Source organism: Pleurodeles waltl, chromosome 9, assembly GCF_031143425.1.
Source record: "Pleurodeles waltl isolate 20211129_DDA chromosome 9, aPleWal1.hap1.20221129, whole genome shotgun sequence".
Lineage (NCBI taxonomy): Eukaryota > Metazoa > Chordata > Amphibia > Caudata > Salamandridae > Pleurodeles > Pleurodeles waltl.
In genome coordinates, this window is record NC_090448.1 from 157,261,798 (window position 1) to 157,287,126 (window position 25,329).

The following is a 25,329-nucleotide window of genomic DNA, read 5'->3' on the forward strand; positions in this document are numbered from 1 at the left end:
TGAGTTGTCCAACTACATAATGACTTCACCGAACACAGGCATGTTTGGTATTAAACATGTTGGAATCATGCAAGATAGAGATGTGGCCACTTCTTCTTTAGAAATAGGTGTTGCTGGGCTGTGGTGGGGGTGCCTTGGAGTCCCACCAGACTGCTTTGAAGGGCACATTTGGTGCCTTCCTTTCATAAACTGGTTTGCCCAGTGCAGGAACGCCCTGTTCCCGCTCTGGTGTGAAACCACAGAAAGAACAGGGGAGTGAGCACTTCCCTGTCCAGCTACCGCCATCTGCAAATCGATGACTGGTATGGGACACCTCAAAGACTACTCATAGGATCTTCCTGCATCGACTGGACTAAACAGCTGCACTTCTTCGTCCACCGTCCTACAGGAAAGCATCTCCAAGAAGGGTGGGCATTTCCCTCCTGCACCTGGGCACTTCCGGCTGGTCTGGACTCTGTCCCCTATCTCCTTCTTAAAGGAATCCACACCTGGTTTTCACCGACCTGGTCCACCGGTCACAACAGCAGCTGGACAACCGAGGTCCTCACTGACTTCAATAGGAGATTCCGACACAACTTCACCCCTAGGCACCTGGGCTCCCTTGTGTAGGTACTCCATTACTCTGGGTATCCAGGGGTGACGACCTTATTCAACCTCCCTTGTCCCAATGGGTTTCCTAGGGGTCCTCTGGGAAGGGTCCTTAAACGGGAAAACTCCAACTGCAACTCCCCAATTTTATCCTATGGACACTGACCTTGGGTTACATCTCTGCATACAGGGGAATCCTACCTACTTACCATTAGGGTTCCAGTACTTCCCCAATCCTTAGGGCTCTTGGGTGGTAGTGTAGGTTGGGAGTGACTTTCGCATCCCATTATTTTAGTATATGGTTTGATCCCCCATAGGGTCCCATATTATTTCATGCCTTTACTTAGCTGTTGCTAATTATATTTTTGGATGTTCATATCTTTAGTTAGGAGATATACCAAAGTTAGTTCTAGAGTGTGTGTTACAATAAATATAACCTATTTTTCTAACTCTGGTGTGGTTCTTTCCTATGTGTACATCACTGACTGACCTGTGTGTTATTTTTGAATTCTTTATACCCTCCTGGATAAGCCTTAGCGGCTCTCCACAGCTACCCTTATGAGAGCTCTGGTTATCGAGAGCTGCCTACATTATCACTAAGGGTTGCCTGGACTCAGTACCGGGTTCCTCACCTATAGGTGTACACAATACACTAAGTCAGCCTCTTAGAGCCGCCATCAAAAGACTGGCAGAACTGGACTTGTGATCAGCACGGTGGCGCTGAACTCAGCACCACCGTGGCTGACCACGATTCCGACCGCCGCCAACCCGCCAGGAACAATGTTCCTGGTGGTGCGGCGGTCCCCTGGCGGTCTGACCACCAGGGTCGTAATTTGGTGGTCAGACCGCCAGGAGAGCTGCGGTCCGACCGCCACCGTGATTCTGGCAGTCTAAAGACCGCCAGACTAGTAATGCGACCCTGTGTTTTTTTTGTGTTTGGTTTGGTGTTTGTATGGCAGTGGGATGGAAAGTGTTGATAAATATATTTATAAGCATTTTTAAATGTATTACTTATTAATTATGCAAATTGTTTATTTTTTCTGTGAATAATGTGTCATAAATATTTTATATAAAGTTTATAATTTTTGTTTATTTGGTTAAAATGTTTAATTCACAAACATTTGTTTTTGATTATGAAGTATTTTTAATATTTATATTTATTTTCTTTTATTTCTTTTTTTGAAAATAATGAAACTAATATTTATTTTTTTAAATAGTTTTTATGTTTTGAATGTAATGTCATTTCTATTAATATAAATTAAGAGATATCTATTTCAATAAATAAATATATTGTACTTGATACGTTTTAGTGGTTATAATTGTTAATTATCTTTGCAATTTCTTGTATTTAGTTACTTGGATTCTATATTATTTTAATATTTTTGTTCTGTTACCTAGGATTGGGAAGTCTAAATCTGATTTGATTAACAGAGAGTGTACTGCTATCTTAGGACTTTTAGGTACGATCCTTCCAAAGATGAACACTTTCCTTGTGGTTGCAAAGGTTGGAGTGGGAATTGGCAACCTGACCCGTACAATACAACACTCTCCTGCTGTTGCTTAGGTTGGAGATGGAATATTAAATATTCCCCCTCCAAAATACAACACTTTTCCTACTGTTGCTCAGAATGGAGTGGGAATAGTAAATCCTTCCCTTTGAAATACCCACATTTTTCCTATTGTTACTCAAGAGGGACTGGGAATAGTACATTTGATTTTCTTTTGACATATGTGCTTTTTTATTGTTCTAATAATGGGGGCTAATGGTTTTGTATTTAATATTTAACACATATTTTAATGTTTATTACATTGAAGTTCAAATTGTACATATGTTTTCGCTTCTAAGTTATATTTATTTTTATTAGTGTTTCTTAGATTTCTTTTTAGATTTTTTTAATTCTTTTGTATTTATCTAGAGTTTTTAAAATATATTTTTCATAAATGTTTTATTTTGATTGAATGTTCTTTTACATTTCAAATTGTGTTTTATTGATTGAGACATTACTTTCAGTAGTGTTTTCTATTTAATTTTAATGATTTAATAATTACATTGTATACTTCTATTTTTAATGTTTCATTAATTACATGTAGCTATTTATGTACTTATATGAAATTATTTGTATGTTTTTGTTTCATTGTTATATTTTTGCTTAATACTTTTATGTATTTATATATTATTTTAGTACATTTTTATTTTAGATTTATTTTAAGGTAACTGTTACATGTCAGTTATTTCATGTATATTTTTATATATATACACATACATTTCAAATTGTGTTTTATTGATTGAGACTTTACTTTCAGTAGTGCTTTCTATTTAATTTTAATGATTTAATAATTACATTGTATACTTCTATTTTTTATGTTTCATTAATTACATGTAGCTATTTATGTACTTATATGAAATTATTTGTATGTTTTTGTTTCATTGTTATATTTTTTGCTTAATACTTTTATGTATTTATATATTATTTTAGTACATTTTTATTTTAGATTTATTTTAAGGTAACTGTTACATGTCAGTTATTTCATGTATATTTATATTTTTATATATATACACACATACATTTATAAATGTAATATAATTTTGAAAGGTAATTGTTTCTTAAGGGCTATTATAATGCTAAACACTTTTAAATGTATATACTCACCAGTGTTATATAAATATTTTTGTCTATTATATTCTTATAATCAATATTTGTGTTCTTTACACAGTAAGTATGTAAAGTTTTTTTTTCCATTTCTTTTTATTAAAGATTAACACATGATACAACAAAATATTCATGTAGAATAACATCAAACAATACGTCTGCACTCCATAGTTCTGGATTACAGTGGATAGTCAGGGGTGTTAAACAATCCCATTTTGGGTGTATGTAGTAACAGTTAAGCCCTGTGTATGTGTCAACTCATGTAAAACATTGATAAGGGAAGGAAGGAAATAGTGCGAGGGGCCCGGGTGGATATTTGAAGGTAATAGTATCCACCAGGAGGGTCAGACAGCTGCTATGCCGAACAGGAGACACTTCATTGTGGTCACAAACATAACTATGTAAAGTTGAGACTTTTGTCCTCAATATTTTTAGGCAATATTTTGTATTGCAATATTTTTTACCTCAGTATAATGTCATAAAAACAAGTTGTAGTAAAATGATCTTAACTGCTTACAAGGTGTCCTATGATCGATGTGCCTCCCAGGACAACCTTTGGTTTTTGCCACAGTCTGGCATGGAAGTCTGTTCAGAGATGAGGACTACAGGGCACTCCAGCAGCCAAAAGGAAGCTGGATTCTTAGATTCTGGCATAGAGAATTATAGACTTGATGTTGACTGTGATGAAGGTCTCAAATAGTCAAATATATTTGACTCATGCTAGGGAAATTGGTTTCCATGAGGAACACCAGACTCACCCATGCTAGCTTGACACAACAACAAGCACTTCCTCAAAGAAAAAGAAGTGTGGTATATGTGTAGCACCACTTTAATAAACTTACAGTCAAGCAATAAGAAGATATATGTTTTAAAGATATATGTTTTAAACTAATGATGAATATGGTAAGTAGGGATCATGAATTATTGTAAAAACAAAAAGTGTTCCATACAACTTATTATGAAGTAAAAAAAGTGTTTATTCTGTGGGATGCTGTACATCCAGACTTAGGCACACTCCACAGTCAACTTGTGATTAAGTGCAGTCTGGCAAGAGCAGGTGGTTTGTCAAATGTATTACCCTCAGCCTCAGAATATTTTTGCACAAAAGTTTGGAGGTATTCACAGGCAGGGCTTCGCAGGACTTTTGCGATCCTGCAGTAGTTTTAGACATAAGAATTTCAGAGCTGGTCAATCTACTAAAGGTTAGCTTCAAACAAGTGGTAATGTCTTCAATTTGCAAGCTTACCACCTTGTCCTAGCCAAACAAATGAAGAGAATTCCCCACATTTTACAAAATCTTCTGTAACTTCCTTCCTTGTACTACAGTATTCTCCAAAGTTTTTGGAAAGACTCATTGGACATCAGATTACAAGCGCACGTTGTATGAAGACTCAGCCCCGCATTCAGTTCAAGGCCACACAAATGGCCTCATTATGAGTCACCGCCAGACTCACGATGGGAGTCAGACCGCTGCGGTCATAGTGGTCCAACCACCACATTATGACCATGGTGGAGCCGCCAAGCTGCAGCCAGCCTGCAACCTGGTGGTCCTGGCGGTTGTAATCCACCAGGGCAGCACTGAGTCCCATTCCGCTGTTTACACTGCTATGGAAAGGCTGGCAGAATGGAGGAGTCGGGGGGCCCCGGAAGCCCCTGCACAGCCCATGCACCTGGCATGGGCAGTGCAGGGCCCCCATGCACAGCCCCGTCACGCATTCTACTGCCCGAATTACAGGCAGCAGAATGCGCGACGGGTGCTGCTGCACTGGCCACACTGCCACATTGTAGCCGGCTCGATTACGAGCCGGCTGCAATGTTACGGCCCTGTTACCCGCTGGGCCGGCCCAGCTGGAAACTCAAAACAAAATATGGTTGGCAGGGTTTACCCCGCCATGGCGGTATGATGGCGTGATGAGTTTGGCGGGCGGCCTCCGCCGCCTGCCAAACTCATGAGGCCATAACGTCTAATTACAACTAACTTGGAATTCTTCAGCATCAGCTCCAACTCCCTGGTCTTCATGGGGACCTTTTTCACTACCCAGACACCATGGAGGTGTTACGCAGGCTGTTAAATCTACCAAAGACAATTAGTGTACAGATTTCTTTCCTAGCAGACAGCTTGTTCTATGCCCAGGAATTTCTGCATTTTCAGAGTCAGACTAGAACTTCCACAGGAAAAACAGGTGCCCTAGTTGGGTGTGGGCCACATGTCCTGGAGTTAAAAAAGATTCTAGCACCTCTAGAAGTGAATAAATATTATGGTTCTATAGATTCAAATGCAAAGATGGAGAATGCTTTCTAATACTGAAGCAGGGAGGCAGACATTCTTCAGAATAAGGAAAGTCTTCTTTTTATCACCACCACCAGGATTAACTTTCCAGAGAGTGAAACATGTAGACAAAATCAAACTGTGATCTATGACTCCCCTTAACACATCAAATTAAAGTTCCTGTATTTTCCCCTTCTATTATTTTCAATAGTGTAACCCAGTACCTGTTTCAGAGCAATGTTTTATGGCAAAGCCATCCCAGAGTTTTTCTCAGTATTAAGAAGCAAGATGTTTGAAGCCAAAGTTACTTCTCTGTATCTCTCCCTCTCTCAAAACTCTCCAAGGCCACTCCAGTTCCTCTTATCAAGTGTCAATGAAACTCCTCTCATCTCAGGCATCTTCATGGCCGTTCCTACTGAGAGAGGCTCCATCTGTCTGGGAATGGACACTCTAGAAAAGGAAATAAAGTTTTGTGGCTTCCTGTTCACAAGGAACTTGACCTAGCAGTAGGAGAGCAAGTTTCCCTTGTTGCTAACACCCACTGTGTTGGCATCTGAAGCTAGGAAATTGGCCACTGTAGCCCCAGGCAAGTTTAAGTAAGACAAGTTGTTCCTTAACACTGCAGCCCTCAATGCAAGTTAAAGACTAAATTCTGATCCTTGTGCAAAAATGTGTTTGAACAGGGATCAAAATATTGAGTTGTGTGCTAATTATCACACCCTCATCGTTTTTCCCTCACAAATTCAGGCAGATCAAACCAGCCAAAATTTATTGGGAAAAAAAGGCCTGGAGAAAAGGCAAAGCATGCAGAATTTGGAGTGTTAAAAAACAGATTCCTCCATGTTATGCCTCGTTTTCCTGTTGAAAACTCAGAACAGAATTATTTACCACATGTGGTAAACACCTCACACTGGGCTACTGGCATTTACGATGCGTGGTAGGTACCCCGCCCTAGACTGAGAAAGTTGTAATGATGGCCTACGTTTAAGATTTCTCACACTGCCTATGACCATAGGCAAAGATGTAGGAGCTGCCTAGAGACCACATGCCATGATATGGTGAGATTGTGTCTTTTTGGCTTATTGTGCCACTTCATATGTCTGCACAGTGTGGTGTCTGACTTGGACAGGAAGCAGAGCTTAGGCTAAGTCAACCCTGTGATTGCCAGTATGGAAGGACTCTCAGTTGTGCCTAAAGACGTATGTGGTATGAGCCACTAGGTGCCCTGTGCACAGCCATGAAAAAAGAGGACTGAATATTTTGACTAGATCATTTCGAAAAAAGGTTTAAACTCTATAGAAAATATTTCTTTTTATTTTACAGAATAACAAAGAATGGACAACTGAGGCATTTTACCAAGGTATGGATGTGTTCTATAACGTCTTTCTGCAGACATCTGCTGGGGTTGATGGTGTCAAGATGGTGGCAGTTGAAACTAGACCATGGAAATTCCTTAAAAAGCACTGAATTGACACATTGGTTGTGTAAATGCCCAGTTACATTGTAGTGCCTCTGTTTCAAGGACTCAATCAGAAATCAAATACTATGGCAAAAGTATTTGTTACACATATCAGTCAATGAATATCTTAAAAAGTCTAATTTTACGTATGATTTACCTAAGAAGGATTAAGAAGAAAGTGCTGTTAAGAGTGCAAATATTTGAACACTATACACCAAACCTTTAATCTGAACCAGACCAATTTACAAAGCTGAGGTATTTTCAAGGCGCCAGTACTTCAAACCTGGGAGTAAATGTACTATGTACTCATTGCTTCATTTTCAGGACCACGTGCTGGAATAAGACCTCTTTGCTGAAAATAATCTTCACACAGATAACCTGCAGCAATTAACTATAAAAATGCATAGTCACTTTGGCATTTGACAGGGTAAGCAAGCACTGCAATGCCAGATTTCTCCTCACCACACCATTCCATAACAATATGAGGTTCAGCCAGAGGTTACAAAACAGCAAAATATGCTCCATCTCCTAGATCTCTCCTACCTTACAGGAACAAAAAAGTTAACTTACGGGTAAAGTTTCATTAGAAAACATACTGAGCCTTGCTTGAGTCAGTCTGTTCCTGATATCTGGTGCCTTATTTGTATACACATACTTTTCCTTTACACATGGATATTTATGTTTAACCTCTTTCAGCAAACAACACCAATGTAACCTTTTTAAAAGGCCATGCCCAGAAAAATGCAATATCATGATTTGTGGGAAGTATGGCTTAATAAAGTCCCAACTGGGTTGGGAATTGTTCTGGAAGAGTAGTTCCCCACCCTGAAGGAATAAGATAGGGATTTAACATAGAAAAATAGTGTGATCATCAGGTGTATTTTGAGACGGAAATAGAGCTCATTGCTGCTTGGGCTACCATATTTCAACCAGACTTAGTAAAACATAAAAAACGAAAAGTACAGTATCCTTTGAGCTGTGTTCCTGTATTTGCATAGAGATTTAGGAGATTAGGATACGGATTTGAATGTGAGTTTGGCAAAGGCAGACAGCGTTCTTTCAGCCAGGGAAGCAGGGCAGCCAGTCAGTACTAGGATAGGACACAGGAATGACATAAGGGATAGCAAAGAGTGACAGGTGTTAGAGGAGTGGAGAAGGTTGCATATGTTTTCGGAAGATGGGTGAGATGGTGAACCTTTGAAAGGGTAGATAGTAAAACTTGTGGAAAGGGAAGAGACTTGAGAATAATGACCCTATGAGTATGTATTTGATGGACCAACCTTGGAAATGACACCTAGAGGAAAACAGGTACATTTCTGAGAAAGAATTTGAGAGCAATACTATGGTTGCAACTTCAAATCATGAACCATACATATAATAACATTCAATTCTCTAATCCACATGGATTATATATTACTGTTCAAAAGACATGTTGAGTTGTGTAAGATCAACAACAATGCAATTAGTTTTTTGCAACTTTATTAATGCCTCTTATATGCAGTTTATTTAAAATAGTATTAACCTGTAAAAACATTAGAGGAAGTGTGAAAAAACATACAGTCATCACTTATGTAGCATAATTTGACATACCTGTAAACATTTGAGCCTTGCAAGAAAATCTGTGACATAGCTTCCCAAGGGTTTAAGACTTGGATAGGACCGTTTAGCCCAGTTCTCCGGAACCTTCCCAACGAGTAAACTTCCAGAAATGGCTTCCAGCTCAGAATCCATAACAACCAGTCCTTTAATTGCCTTTTGAAGGTTCTGGAGCGTGGTGCGTACGGTTCTTAATAAACTGGAAATAACAATAACATCCATGCTAGTGCAAATCGGAATATAGTACCATAGGAACATCAATAGTACATCAAAAACACATGCATTGGTATTTTCACAACCCATACACACAAAATATTTAGAGGCGTTGCTTACATAACAGCCATTCACTCACCAATTGGGCCAAAACAAAAATAATGCTCTCTTAAATCAAATGGAAACATTTCTATGAACCCCTAGAAAAGTGTAAATAACCACCAGCATAATTTGTGTGCTCTCTTATCCAGGAAAGTCATGGGTTCTATGACTCACTTTGAACTTTTTCTCCAATATTCTGTTTGCATCACAACTGAAGAGTAGAAAGAAATCCTTGATTTTTGTGACCTGTGCCAAGAGTAATGTATTCCTGTTTAGAGATCAATCGCTGTGCAGAATAGTGATAGCTACGTGGGCATTCCTAAAACAAGGGTCCACTAATGTTTGTAGTCCAAGAATTTAATTTGCAACCAAATCTGAAATCGTCATCTCCTTAAATAATGGTGTCTAATGTAAAATCAAAAATTAGGGATTACAGGGATCTCTGCATGATTTCACAAAGGTGACAAGTAGAGCTCAAACACTAACAGTTATACTGAGCAGCCTAATTTGCAGGACTAATTCTTCCCACTAAAATGTAGAACAAATGAATCATGAAAATGGTCTGCTAAACTAAATATTTATAGAACTAGGGGGGTGGTGGTTGCAATCGCTACTCTTTAGGAAAGATTTTCTGCAGAGGTCTTAAGACTTGCTTACGTAAATTCTCTACGTTTTAATTTATCTTTGCTCACCAATATACTAGTGTGGGAGTCATAACAATACTGTACACTGATCTCTGTACTTATGTTCCTTGACTCGAAAGTTGGATGAATCTGTCATGCACACTGGAGAAAAATCTTAAATTCTAGTTTTCTGTCGTATGCAGTCACTATTGAGTGTTGCTTATACAAAAAGCAGGCATTTTTGATTAGTCATAAATTTTACCAACTACAAACCACAAGCACTGTCCTTGGCATTCTTTTATTGAAATGTGCAAAAATGAACCTTTCAGGTGAAGATATCACTGATTTGATATCTTCCCTCTATGACCTTAAAGGTACTGGAAAAAACAAGCAACTCATGACCTACCTGGAGCAGAACCAGCTATCCTCTACCTTCCTATCGCTTGCCCAGACTACATGCATCCACCAAAGCAGAAGTGGAGGACGTGCCTTCTCCAAATAGCAGCAAAAACATGGAACAGCCTCCTCACGCATCTCTGGACCATCACTTCTCATTCGGGAATCCATACAGCCTTGAAGACCTGGCTATTTAAATGAGCCACTGAGACCTGCAAGTGCCTTGATACCCTCGAAGGTGATTAGTCGTGCTTTACAAATCCTGTTTGATTGATTGATGGCCCTCACAATTTCAATGGGCTTGGTAATGGAAGTTACTGGCCCATCTGGAATTATGGAAATGCGGCAGATATGTTTTGTTTCGTTTCACTCAGAGATTTCAACTGGTGAAAGCAGCTGAATTGCCCAAGGACATCTTAGGGGCATAATGAGTAGTTATTAGAGGAATGGGTTACAGAATTACATTTATCCCCAGTAATTCCTCATTTGTTAGTGGACCCACATGGTGCAACTCGTTATGGCCTACATTATCTAAGGATTGGGAGTAAATTTGCTACCATTGATTAGAAAGCGAAGGGTGTGCTTTCGCCGGTTGTGATAATTGTAGCACAAAGTTACCTCAGAAAAAACTGTGAATGCCAATGAACCTTTTTCATTAAATTCATTTGCAGGAAGCTGGCCTGCTATGTGGTGAGCACATATGGTGTTATCACCTTATACCAGGTCCAGGTATGCCCTATTAGTAGGCAGTGTCTAGGAAGTCAGAGCTCTCTAGAGGTAGTGGTGGATGAGCAGCCAAGACTTATCTAGGATACATGCAAAACTAATGCAATACCACTATAGTCACACAGCACTTACACACATGAAAGAACCACACAGCGTTACAAAAATAAAGGTACCTTATTTTGGTAACAAAAATACTAAAATACTGTATAGGCAATACTATACTAGCAGGTGAGTAAACACACTATTATATACACATTAGTAGCCAGGAATTAGTATAGAAATAAATGGAAAACGGTGAAATAACAGAAAATAATGGAGATCCGAGGGGAGACCAAACCATATACTAAGTAAATGGAATGCGAAAGGCAGTCCCCCACCCAAGGAAGTGGAATCTGTAGAGGGGAGCTGGAGGAACTAGGAACCCAAAAAAGTAAGTACCAGGGTACCCCCCAGCTACCAGGAGAGAAGATGTAAGTACCAGTTTTTTCCCTAAACCCACAGGTAAGCTTTGGAAAAGGACTGTGCACGACCGAAGCAAGACTGGAAGAAACCAAAGGTGGATCCTCACAGAAGGAGACCTGCAAATGAAGGGGACCAAGTCCAGTTCCAGTTGGAGTGTCTGGTTGGGGCAGGAGCCACTACCACCCTTCTGGAGATGCAGGACCAGGTCGATAGTGAAGACCAGGGGTCGGCTGTACAGCACAGGAGCAGGAGAAAAGTTCCAGATGTGATGAAGTTGATGTCCTATGTTGGAAGAAGAGATGCAGTTAGTCAGTGGTGTGGAAAAATGAACAAAAAGCCTTGGCAAAGGTAAGAGTCGTAGATGAAGAGTTGCAGAGCTGCCGGGGACGAGGAAGCTTCAAGGGGGACTCAACCCAAGGAGGGGAGTCCCAGGTGACCCTCAGCAGTGAGGAGAGCCAGAAGATGAGGATGCATCCCCCACAGGCAACTCACAGGCAGCAGGCACAGGAATCGCAGGGAGGCCCACTCAGCACACCTGGAGAGGAGTCCCATGTTGCTGGAGCAGCATGCAGGAGACTGTGCTTTGCAGGGAAGTGTGCTGGAGGCCGGGGCTACACGGAGCCTGAAGATCCCTTGGAGGAAGAGCCAACAAGCCTTGGTACCTGCAAGAGTCGTAGTGCATAGGGGTACTGTCCTGCAAGGAGAGGCAAGGGCTTACCATCTCCCAAGTTGGACAGCTGATAGAGAGGACCAAGGGTACCACTCCAGACCACAACCTGTGTTGCAGGATTCATACTGTTTTGCAGGAGAGAAGCTCCATGCACCCAGTTGTCATTGCAGTTGGTTCCTGTGCATTCCAAGGGAGATTCCTTCTTGCTTCTTGTGCAGGCTGGAGACTCGTCACCCTTAGAGGATGCACAGCCAGGGAAATGTTGCAGTTGCTGGAAGGAGCCAGAGAAACAATGTTGCAAGGCAGAGTCGTTGCTGGAGCTGCAGATTGTCAGTTCCTGGAGCGTCCAGTTGCTGGCCCGGTGGCCAAAAGGTATAGTAAACGATGCAAAAGAGTCCTGCTGGAATATTGCACATCGAATCTGAGCACCCACCCAAGAGGGAGACCCTAAATAGTCCAGGAAGGTGGACTGGTCACCTAGCAGGGTGACCACCTATCAAGAGGGGGCTGTGACATCACCTGCCTGATCTGCAGCTAGATAGAGTCTCTACCAGATAACGCGTTACCAAAGGTAAGTAACTTGTTCATCTGATAGAGAATTCAAGCTACAGCTATTCCCTAACTTAGAATAGATACACAAGCCATAACCTCCTGGCGGTGGGCTGCAGACAGATCTCCTTACATTAGAAAGTCCTGTAGGAACGAACGGGCACAGTGCCCATCTCTATGGACCTGATTTTCCAGGCAGTAATGTCTTGCAAATGTGTGCAAGGATGCCCACATTTCTGTCTGACACATATGCAGGACTGGAACTCCTTGTGCTAGCACAGTGTTATCAGCCTTGCCCCAGGTGGAATGAGCTCACAAGCCCTCAGAAGGCTGCTTCTTGTCCAGTGCATAGCAGATCTTAATGCACAGAACGACCCAGCGCAAAATTGTTAGTTTCTGCACTGCCTGGCCTTTCTTTGCTCCCTGGTACCCCACAAAGAGTTGGTCATCCACTGGGAACTCTTATGTGCGATCAAGGTAAACGACAATGCTCTTTTTGGGCCCAATCAGTGGAGTCGCTCCTCTTCTTTTGAAGGATGCAGTGGAGCAAAGAAAGTGGGCAGGGTGATGTTCTGGCCTAGGTGAAATGGGGTCGCCACCTTAGGGAGGAAAAAGGCACGAGTTCTGAGTACCACCTTGTCCGGAAACATGGTGAGATACGGTAGCTTAGATGAAAGAGCCTGCATCTCACTCACCCTCCTGGCAGATGTTATGGCCACTAAGAAGGCAGACTTGATGGTAAGAAGCCGGAGGGGACAATTATGCAGTGGCTCAAAGGGAGCACACATAAGAAATGTGAGAACCAGATTTAAGTCCCATTGGGGCATAACAAAGGGCGTAGGGGTAAACATATGTACAAGCCCTTTGAAAATTCTATGTACAATAGATGATTTGAATAATGAAGGCTGATCAGGCAGGCAAAAGGACACCGATAAGGTGGAAAGATAGCCTTTGAGAGTGCCCAAGGCAGAGTCCTGCTGGGCAAAGGATAAGACAAAGAGAAAAATGTCACAGAGAGAAGCAGAAAGAGGATCAATAGATCTTTCTGTACAATAATTTACAAACGTTTCCAATGGCAGGCGTTTACCCTCTTAGTGGAGGGACGTCTGGCTGCCAAAATAACTTTACAGACTTTGGGAGGAAGGTCGAAGGCTGTCAACTGTCGCCGCTCAATCTCCACGCATGAAGGCAAAGAGTTGACAGGTTTGGGTGGAGAACCTTCACCTGCTGCTGCAACAGAAGATCTGCCCGAAGGGGCAGCCCGATTGGAGGATCGATGCTCCTTATCAGAAGCTCAGGATACCAGAAACTTTGTGCCCAGTCTGGAACCACCAGGGTTAATTGGGCCCATTTGTTCTTAATCTTCTAGAGAACTCTGGGTAGAAGTGGTATGGGCGGAAAGGTGTACAGGAGGCCTGAGCTCCACTTACGACAAAAAGCGTTGCCGAGCAAGTGCCGCCTTGGAAACTTCAAAGCGCAATACTGCTGACTTTGCGTGTTCTATGCGGAGGCAAACAGATCTAACCAAGGCTCTCCCCACTGCTGAAAGAGTCCCGGTGCCACCACCGAATGGGGACACAACTCGTGATCTGCTCGGCATCGACGGCTGAGTTTGTCCGCCCTGGCATTCAGAGACCCTGCCAGTTGTTGAACCAACAGGGTTTTGCCATGTTGGTTCAGCCAAGCCCAGAGACGCAGGGCCTCTTGACAAATAGTCCATGACCCCATACCACATTGCGGTGGTGTTGTCCGTTTGCGGAGGCGTTGTCCGTGATCACTTGCACTATCTTCTCTTTGATAACAGGAAGAAATGCCTTCAATGCTAGTCGGATCGCCTGGAGCTCCAATAAATTGATATGGAGTCCGGATTCCACCGGAGACCATAGACCGCTGATCCCCACCTCTCCCAGATGGCTGCCTCATCCCAGAAGTGACACATCTGTCACCACTGTAAACTCTGGTTGGGGAAGGGAGAGAAGTCGGCCTCTGACCCAATCCTGGTTCACTAACCACCACTGCAGAACTTTTACAGTTCCCTTAGAGATCTGAACCATGACGGTGAGATTCCCCTCTGGAACTTCAGGTCCCACTGCAGAGCCCTAATATGCCATCTGGCATGTTATACGAAGAGGATGCAGGAGGCCACGAGGCCCAGAAGCCTCAGAGTCCGTCTCACTGAAATCCAGGATAGAGGCCAAAACGTTGGAATCAGAACCTCAACTTCCTGAACTCAATGCTCAGGAGGATAGACCCGAAACTGCACTGTGTCCAGAACTGCTCTGATGAAAGGGAGCGTCTGAGAGGGAGTCAGATGTGACTTCGGCATTTTTATAGTGAACCCCAGCGAATGCAGGAGGTTCGCCTTAGTCTGTATTTGGGTGATGACAGCCTGGGGTGCAGAAGCCTTCAATAGCCAGTCGCTGAGGTAGGGGAAGACTGAAACCCCTAACCTGCGCAGATGTGCTGCGACTACCACCATCACTTTGGTGACCATTCAAGGGGCGCTGGTAAACCCAAAGGGGAGCACGGTAAACTGAAAGTGCTTGTGGCCCTCCTTAAACCTCAGGGAATGCCTGTGGGCAGGCAGATGGGTTTATGGAAATACGCATCCTGCAAGTCCAACGCTACCATCCAGCAGACTAGTGTGAGCATTTTAAATTTACCCTTTTTGGGGAAGAGACTGACGTCCCGCAAATCCAGAACAGCATGAAGATCCTTGTTCTTTTTGGTTTTCAGAAAGTAGCAGGAATAACAACCACTGCCTACTTCTGATATCAGGACCCTTTCTATGGCTCCCTTGGCCAAGAGAGACGTAACTTCCTCACGGAGTAAAACTAAGTGATCTTCCAACAGCCGTTCTTTTGACGGAGGCATAGGGGGAGGGAAAGACTGGAAGTGGAGGAATAGTCCTTCTGTATGATCTGCAAGACCCATTTGTCCGATGTTATGGACCGCCAACTGGACCTGTATGGTCTTGCAGAATCACACTAGGGGGACTTGGGCATTGTGGAGGAGGGGGGCTGGGTGGTGGACGACTTCTAGCCAGACCCTCTGGGTCTGAAGGCACCATGACCCCGTCCCTGCGCAAGATGTTGGTCTGGCGGACGATAGTGGCTGGTTTTTGGGTGTCGTGGTACCCTCAAAAAGCGTGAAAGACAGACTGCTGGCGAGGGACTGCAGAGAGGCCCAAGGACTTGGCCGTAGCCTGGGAGTCCTTGAAGTGTTCCAGCTCTGAGTCTGCTTTTTCCCATCGAAGGGCAGGTCCATAAGTTTTGCCTGGACATCCCCCGAAAAGCCAGATATATGAAGCCAGGTGTGGAGTCGAAGAGCCACCATTGACGAAATCGCTCTACCCAGTGAGTCAGTCTTATCCAATCCACACCTGATAGTAAACTTGGCTGCATCTCTCCCATATTTGACTGCTTGTGAGAGAGTATCCTGCACGCCCTCTGGGACCTTAGGCACGACCTGCGCCACCATATCCCATCAAGTATTGGAAAAACAGCACAAGAGACACAAGGTGTTTACAGACCTCAATGCCAGACAGGAGAAAGAAAACATCTTCTTCCCAAGCTGGTCCAGCCTCTTGGATTCCCTCTCCAGGGAAGTGGAAGGGAAGGCACCTTGGGAAGTGGAGGCTTGGACCACCAAGCTGTCCGGGGTGGGGTGTTGTGCGAGGAAGCTAGTATTACCCAGAGTTGGGCAATGGCGGTGACCAACTGACCTATTTACAGGAGGCCCTGTGCAGGGTTTGGACCATGTCCCCAGCAGGATATCCGTGAGGGCTTCATTAAACGGTAACATCGGTTCCGATATTGAAACCCCTGGCTGAAGCACCTCGGTCAGGAGGTTGGTCCTGACCGACACCGTAGGCAGATCTAGGTCCAGGATCTCAACTGCCCTGCGCACCACCATAGCATTTGATGCTCCCTCCTCCGTAGCCACCGTAGGAGATGAGAGCATGCCAGTATCTGGAGAGGTGCCCAGTCTACTGGCCTCTCCTAACTCCTCATACCAGTCCATTTGCTCCAATTGAGACTCCAGAGGGTCCTGAGACCCCTCCCATTCCTCACCAATGCCTGGCTGATCACAGAAAGGCTCAGGCAATGATCTGGTACCTGTTGGTGCCATTGGCACCGGAATCGGCATTGTGAGACATTGTGCCGGCTCCGGATCATCAGTTATTAGAATGGGGCTTGCACCAGGCACCGGTGGTGCCGGGAGCGCAGATGTCGGGATCGATGCCAGAGGAGGCTAACTGTGTGGTCTTGGCGTCGTTCCGTATCTGATATCAGATCCAAGAGACCCCATTGGCACGAAGCCACTGGCGTGGAACCTGATGGGGCCCCTGCTGACTCCACAGGGCCCAAAGGTGCACCCACGGGGCCAGCACGCTCAAATACGAGACGCATGGCCTTGTAAAACTCTATGAGCTGAGCGGGGGTCGCTCCAGCTCCAGGAAAGGGGGAGGGAAGCTCAGAGTCAGCCCTGGCAACAGTTCAGTGGAACAATGCCTGGAATTTCAGCTGACAGGCAAGGTGAATTCAAAGTCCGCTTGGACTCATTCTTCTTGTGCCTCTTCTCCAAGTGCCCGGAGGACCTTGAGTGGGACGAAGAGGACTTGGTGCTCCTGGAGCGGTCCCGTGACCTCCTCCTCGACTGGAACCGTGGCCTCTGAGGAGTTGCACCTGTGCCGCCGATTGCTGGGCTGCCATGAACTTCACGGACTGCTCCCTCAAGGTTTTCGGAGCCATGGCCCGGCAGTCGGAACACGACTTCGAGTCATGGCCTTGATCTAAGTACCAGAGACATACCTGGTGTGGATCTGTCACTGACACGGCACAATAGCATGTGCCACACAGCTTGCATCTGGTCTTTCTCGAGGTCGTCCTCGCATAGACACAAGAAATATCGACAAAAAGGCTGAAATCGACCTGTCAAAAAAAGGCAGAGGGTAGCTCTGCTTAGGATCTGTGTTTTAACCAGCATGAAAGGAAAAAGAACTGCCATACGTGCTCCTGGGTGGTGCCTTTATAGGCGACCGTGACGTCACAGACGGCTCAAGCGATGCCGATGACGCCACGCACATCCGAACGTTGCCACCCGACAGCAAAAGTTCTGGATTTTAATCTGACGCCATGAAATTGTAAGGCAAGGAATTTTCAGCTAGAAGTCTCTATCAGATATGTTGGACAAGCATAAATGACATACAGCTAAGGAAGAGGAGAACAGTCAAACCTAACAGGTAGCAGGATAAAATAAATTAAAAAACGAGGGATGCAGGGCAGCGTTACCATTGTTCATGCTTGGAGTGTTCTTTAGAAGCAAATTTATCAGAAGAAGACAACTTGGTTTCCTGAAATGGGGTGGCTTACATGTTTGGGGCTAGGGTCTTTTTTTTAACAGGGTCTCCTATTGTTTCTGACATTGGTTTCAGAATCCATTATTACACAAAATAACATGTGTAGGAAGCTGGCTCTGTTATGCTATATTGTAGGAAAATGCCTCTCATGGCATGGTTACCCCCTAACCTTTTGCCTTTTGTTGATGCTAGTTATGATTGAAAGTGTGCTGGGACCCTGCTAACCAGGCCCCAGCACCAGTGTTCGTTCCCTAAACTGTACCTTTGTCTCCACAATTGGCACAGCCCTGGCACACAGATAAGTCCCTTGTAACTGTTACCCCTGGTACCAAGGGCCCTGATGCCAGGGAAGGTCTCTAAGGGCTGCAGCATGTCTTATACCACCATGGGGACCCCTCACTCAGCACATACCCACTGTCTTACAGCTTGTGTGTGCTGGTGGGGAGAAAAAGACTAAGTCGACGTGTCAACATCAGGGCAGTGCGCGCTCTACGGGCAACTAGAATGCAAAAACCTAATAATTTCAAACTAACATAATTTATGCATTGTGCTGATATTATGTTGTTTAACCTTTTGCATTGCAGAGTTTAATCCTGAGGACTTATGTTCAGCATGCACATAAATACTGTTCTCATGTAATGTACTGCTGCAGGCTTTCAGACTGTGTCAGGGTGTGGTCCCTTTCCAGGGCCTTCTAGAAGCTTTCCCTGCAGCATGCCTGGGTGTGGTTGGTGGGCTGGGCTAAGACTCTATAAAAGGGAGCCAGCCCAGCTCCACATGCTCACTATTCAGAGGTCCCGGTGCAGAGCAGCAGCAACTTCCTGAGCTCCTGTTCCGGCGGCCTACTTTGATCCTTCAGGCCTTGCCCTTTTTTCACTTTCATATGTGATCCTAGATCAGGGCAGTAAGACGGAGGTCGGGCTGGGTCCCCGACTCCGTTATCGAAAACTCTCGAGTTCTTGGGCCTAATCTTTGCATGATAATCTATAGTACTCTTGTGCGTGTGAATGTGCGCTTGGTTGCTTCGCGGCGTTTGCATGCTGATACTCGAATCGGCAAGACGCGCAATTCGTTTTCTTGTGTGTTAACTCTTGATATTCATTGTGCGCTACCATTTTATGGCATTTACAAAGGTAGCATTCGAATCGGCAAGATGCGCAATTCTTTTCTCGTGCTTAATACTTGATATTCATTGTGCGCTACCCTTCCTAGGCAGTTACATGGTGGCATTCGAATCGGCCAGACGCGTGATTCGTTTTCTTGTGTGTTAACTCTTTATATTCATTGTGTGCTACCATTTTATAGCATTTACAGTGGAAGCATTCGAATCGGCAAGACGTGCGATTCTTTCCTCGTGCTTAATTCATGTTAGTCATTGTGCGCTACCATTCCTTGGCAATTACATGGTGGCATTCGAATCGACAAGACGCGCAATTCTTTCCTCATGCTTAATTCATGTTATTCATTGTGCGCTACCATTCCTTGGCAGTTACATGGTGGCACTCGAATCGGCAAGACGCGCAATTCGTTCTCTTGTGTCTTAACCCTTGATATTCATTGTGCGCTACCATTCCTTGACAGTTACATGGTGGCATTCGAATCGGCACACCGCGCAATTCGTTTCTCGTACTTGATTCATGATGTTCATTGTGCGCTACCATTACTTGACAGTTACATGGTGGCATTTGAATCGGCAAGACGCGCAATTAGTTTCTCGTGCTTAATTCATGATGTTCATTGTGCGCTATCATTCCTAGGCAGCTACATGGTGGTACTCGACGCGCAATTAATTTCCTGTGCTTAAAATCACAGTGTTCATTATGCGCTACCATTTTAAGGCATTTACTTAGTGGCTTTTGAGTTGGCAAGTCGTGTGATTTATTTCTCGAGTCTAATTTGTGTTATTCATGGTGCACAATCAACCTATGGTATTTTTACTACCTATGTAAAGATTTGCAATGTGCGCAATTCATGTTCCAGCAATTTGAGAGAACAAAGAACCATATTGTGTGTTTCTCAAACACGGTTCATATGATGGACTAGAAATCATTCAGATTCTTTCCTGATCCTCATGTAAATGATAATTCTTGAATTTGAAAATTGCATTTAACCTTTCTTGATTCCCTCACAGGTATGCAGTCATCTTGAAGCCTAATCATTTTAAGTCTATGCTTAGGTTGTCCATGTTTTCAGAATGACAATGCTTAGAGTCATAGGGCCTGATTCTAACTTTGGAGGACGGTGTTAAACCGTCCCAAAAGTGGCGGATATACCACCTACCGTATTACGAGTTCCATAGGATATAATGGACTCGTAATACGGTAGGTGGTAAATCCGCCACTTTTGGGACGGTTTAACACCGTCCTCCAAAGTTAGAATCAGGCCCATAGTCTAGTATTGATATTCATATGATGTAATTTTGATATTGTGTGTTTTAACCTTTTTGCTTCCTACAGGTCTCCTTCCCAGCTGTTCCCTTCCTAATCCCCTTTTCCCCACTTGGACTCTCTTAGACTCTGTGACAATTCTAATCAGAGTATTGGAGCTGTCTTGTGGTGGAAGTGTTGGGAACGTGCACAGACCCTGAGGATCTGGTGACTCTGACAACATGGCACTTCCCTCAGAGTGCCATGCCAACCTCACACTCCCTGTGGCATAGGTAAGTCACCCCTCTAGCATGCCTTACAGCCCTAAGGCAGGGTGGACTATACCACAGGTGAGGGCATATGTGCATGAGCACTATGCCCCTACAGTGTCTAAGCAAAACCTTAGACATTGTAAGTGCAGGGTAGCCATAGGAGTATATGGTCCGGGAGTTTGTCAAACACGAACTCCACAGTTCCATAATGGCTACACTGAAATCTGGGACGTTTGGTATCAAACCTCTCAGCACAATAAATGCACACTGATGCCAGTGTGCAATGTATTGTAACATGCACCCAGAGGGCATCTTAGAGATGCCCCCTGAATACCAATCCAACTTCTAGTGTAGGCTGACCAGTTTCTGCCAGCCTGCCACACACCAGGCATGTTGCTGGCCACATGGGGAGAGTGCCTTTGTCACTCTGTGGCCAGGAACAAAGCCTGTACTGAGTGGAGGTGCTTCTCACCTCCCCCTGCAGGAACTGTAGCACCTGGCGGTGAGCCTCAAAGGCTCACCCCTTTTGTTACAGTGCCCCAGGGCATCCCAGCTAGTGGAGATGCCCTCCCCTCTGGCCACTGCCCCCACTTTTGGCGGCAAGGCTGGAGAAGATAATGAGAAAAACAAGGAGTCACCCACCAGTCAGGACAGCCCCTAAGGTGTCCTGAGCTGAGGTGACCCCTGCCTTGAGAAATCCTCTATCTTGAGTTTGGAGGATTCCCCCAATAGGATTAGGGATGTGCCCCCTTAGGGTGGAGGCACAAAGAGGGTGTAGCCACCCTCAAGGACAGTAGCCATTGGCTGCTGCCCTCTCAGACCTAAACACACCCCTAAATTCAGTATTTAGGGGCTCCCCAGAACCTAGGAAACTAGATTCCTGCAACCTAAGACGAAGAAGGACTGCTGAGCTGAAAAACCTGCAGAGAAGACGGAGACACCAACTGCTTTGGCCCCAGCTCTGCCGGCCTGTCTCCCCACTTCAAAGAGAACTGCTACAGCGACGAGTTCCACAGGGTCCAGCGACCTCTGAAGCCTCAGAGGACTACCCTAGATCTAAAAGGACCAAGAACTCCAGAGGACAGCGGCTCTGCTCCAAAGAAGAAACAACTTTGCAACAAAGAAACAACTTTTAAAGGACTGCATGTTTCCCGCCGGAAGCGTGAGACTTTCCACTCTGCACCTGACGCCCCCGGCTCAATCTGCGGAGAACCAACACTACAGGGAGGACTCCCCAGCAACTGCGACCCTGTGAGTAGCCAGAGTTGACCCCCTGGGCCCCCCCAGCGACGCCTGCAGAGGGAATCCAGAGGCTCCCCCTGACCGCGACTGCCTGCTTCTAAGAACCCGACGCCTGGTAAAGACACTGCACCCGCAGCCCCCAGGACCGGAAGGATCCGACCTCCAGTACAGAAGTGACCCCCAGGTGGCCCTCTCCCTTGCCCAGGTGGTGGCTACCCCGAGGAGCCCCCCCCCCCTTGCCTGCCTGCTTCGCTGAAGAGACCCCTGGGTCTCCCATTGAACTCCATTGCAAACCCGAGGCCTGTTTGCACTCTGCACCCGGCCGCCCCCGTGCCGCTGAGGGTGTACTTTTTGTGCTGACTTGTGTCCCCCCCGGTGCCCTACAAAACCCCCCTGGTCTGCCCTCCGAAGTCGCAGGTACTTACCTGCTGCCAGACTGGAACCGGGGCACCCCCTTCTACATTGAGGCCTATGCGTTTTGGGCACCACTTTGACCTCTGCACCTGACCGGCCCTGAGCTGCTGGTGTGGTAACTTTGGAGTTGCCCTGAAACCCCAACGGTGGGCTACTTTGGACCCAACTTTGAACCCTGTAGGTGGTTTACTTACCTGCAAAAACTAACCAAAACTTACCTCCCCCAGGAACTGTTGAAAATTGCACTGTCTAGTTTTAAAATAGCTTATTGCCATTTTTGCCAAAAATGTACATGCTATTGTGTTGATTCAAAGTTCCTAAGATACCTGAGTGAAATACCTTTCATTTGAAGTATTACTTGTAAATATTGAACCTGTGGTTCTTAAAATAAACTAAGAAAATATATTTTTCTATATAAAAACCTATTGGCCTGGAATTGTCTGCGAGTGTGTGTTCCTCATTTATTGCCTGGCGTGTATACAACAAATGCTTAACACTACCCTCTGATAAGCCTACTGCTCGACCACCCTACCACAAAATAGAGTTTTAGAATTATTTCTTTTTGCCACTATCTTACCTCTAAGGGGAATCCTTGGACTCTGTGCATACTATTTCTTACTTTGAAATAGTACATACAGAGCCAACTTCCTACAACTCTGTCCCCACTATTATTTGCTCTGGCCATTGAGCCCCTGGCAACCCGGATGCGAAGAGATGGAGTGGGTATGGGAGTGGACTGGGGACACGCTGAGCATATCATATCGCTATATGCAGATGATGTACTCATTTACCTTAGAGACGGGGAAATTGGCGTCCCGTGGGCTCTCAGGATCCTGGAAGACTTTGGGGCGGTGTCTGGTCTTCGTCTTAATCGAGGCAAAACATATATGTTCCCCATAACACCGGAATACGAACGCCCGGTGGCTTGCCCAGAGGATGTGAACTGGGCTCCAGGCACCTTCAAGTATCTGGGTATTCAGGTGTTCCACGACGTGGCGGACCTTCGGGAGGGTAACCTTGGTAGAGCACTCCGCTCATCACGGGCTTCCGTGGGGTTCTGGCGATCCCTGAAACTAACGATTATGGCCAGAATAGCGTTGTCTATAATGATTATGCTCCCCCGCCTCCTTTAGTTCTTTGCTAATTTGCCCCTGCAGATCCCCTCGGCGTGGTTCCGTGAGTTGAATACCCTGCTTAGGGAACTGATAAGGGACGATGGCCGGAGACGTACCTCGCTCTCAACGCTCTGCAGAGCAACCCATCTGGGTGGTCTGGGCACCCCAGACTTTGAATCATATTATTTGGCATCCCAATTACAGTGGGTAGCCGCTTGGTTCGCCATTAGGGGGCAGTTGGACAGGTGCACCTCCCACAAAGCAATTGACACAAATTGGATTATGGCGTGCATGATAAACAGGAAACTCGTCCCTCAGTCGGACAGCTTGATGACAAGGGTAGCGATGTGGTGCTGGAAGAGATGTGCAAAGAAGGTTGGGGTTGGTTCTCCGTACTCCCCGGCATTACCATTATTGGTCCTGGTGCTCGAACCAGGAGGGAGCAACCCTTTAATGTTTTAAATCAAAGTTCTATACTCACCTGTGTGAAGTACCTTACAATTAATGTACTTACCTAATTTGAATATTGTGGTTCTAAAATAAATTAAGAAAATAATATTTTCCTACATAAAAACGTATTGGCCTGGAGTTAAGTCTTTGGGTGTGTGTTCTCATTTATTACCTGTGTGTGTACAACAAATGCTTAACACTACCCTCTGATAAGCCTACTGCTCGACCACACTATCAGAAAACAGAGCATTAGTATTATCTAATTTTGCCACTATCAACCTCTAAGGGGAACCCTTGGACTATGTGCACACTATCTCTCACTTTGAGATGGTATACAGAGTGCCAACTTCCTACATATATCAAAATGAGATATAGGGGGTCATTTGACCCCGGCAGTGAGAGGTAATCTGGCGGCAATACCGCCAACAGGCTTGCGGTACATACCACCACATTATGAGAATGGCAGGTTGGCTGCAGCCAACCTGCCACTTCTCCACTCATACCACCAAGGTGGTACGGGCTGCCGGGCCGGAGATGTCTATCTCCAGCCCGGCAGCCAGAATAGTACCGGCGGCGGCATTATGAGCCTGCCTACCACCATGGTTTTCGTGGCGTTAGCAATGCCACGAAAACATGGCGGTAGGCCCTACCGGTGACAGGGAATTCCTTCCCTGTCACCGGTAGGCGGCTCCCCCACACCCCCAACTCACACCTGGCACCCTCTACCCACTCCATCCAAACTCCCACCCACCCCCTCTGATTCTCACACTCACCCCCACCTCCTCTGATCCTCACACTCACCCCCCACCGATCCTCACACTCACACCCCCAACCCGCAGACATGCACCACGCATACACCCAATCACTCACACTGGCATACACGCATTCATACATGCGTACTTCCAGACATGCTGCACACATTCTGACAATGATCACACTGACATGCAGACACGCACTCACTTCACCATTATTACACACATTCACTCACATGCATACAACACACACAGACGCATTCACACCGATACTCAGACATTCATGCACACACTCAGACACACACACACAACACCCCCCACCCGCTAACCCCACTCCCCTGTCGGATGCCTGACTTACCTTGGTCGAGGAGGTCTTCTGGCAGGGAACTGGAAGAGGCACTGCTACCGGCAGCAGAACACCGCCAGGCCGTATTACTGGACATAATATGGCTGGTGGCGTTCTACTGGTATGATGGTGATGGTGGTAGCAGCGCCAGATTACTACCATCCGCCAGTATGCTTCCTGCCGGATTCCCGCCCTTCTTGTGGCGGAAGTCTGGCAGTGATCATAATAGGGCGGACGGATGGTAGCCACGGTCACAGTATGTTGGCGACCGTCACCGCAGCAGTAGGTGGTTTTAACCACCAATGTTATAATGAGGGCCATAGTGTGCACAGAGTCCATGCGTTCCCCAGAGGCTTAACAGAGGCTAAAGTAGATAATACTAGTGCTCTCTTTTGTGGTACTGTGGTCAAGCAGTTAGGCTTATCAGAGGGTAGTGCAAAGCATTTGTTGTGCACACACAGACAATAGAAAAAGTACACACTCAATGACTTAACGTCAGACCAATGGTTTTTATATAGCAAAAATATATTTTCTTAATTTATTTTTAGAACCACAAGATTCAATTTTCAGGTAAGTACTTCAATAGATTCGAATTCCACACATGTCTCAACAGCACTTTGTTTGAAATTGATAAGTTATATAGTTTTTGAAATATTGGCAATTATCAGTTTTAAAAATGGACACTGCAATTTTCAAAAACAGTTCC

General features: G+C 45.2%; 1 protein-coding gene across 1 annotated transcript in view; it reads right to left on the reverse strand.

The window, feature by feature from the left end:
* DNAH12 (dynein axonemal heavy chain 12) overlaps positions 1–25,329 on the reverse strand; it is a 937,015-nt gene that overhangs the window by 65,306 nt on the left and 846,380 nt on the right. Inside the window, exon 71 of the mRNA XM_069206470.1 lies at positions 8,558–8,762. Within this exon, the coding sequence (XP_069062571.1) occupies positions 8,558–8,762 (205 nt within the window). The remainder of the gene's footprint in view (positions 1–8,557; positions 8,763–25,329) is intronic.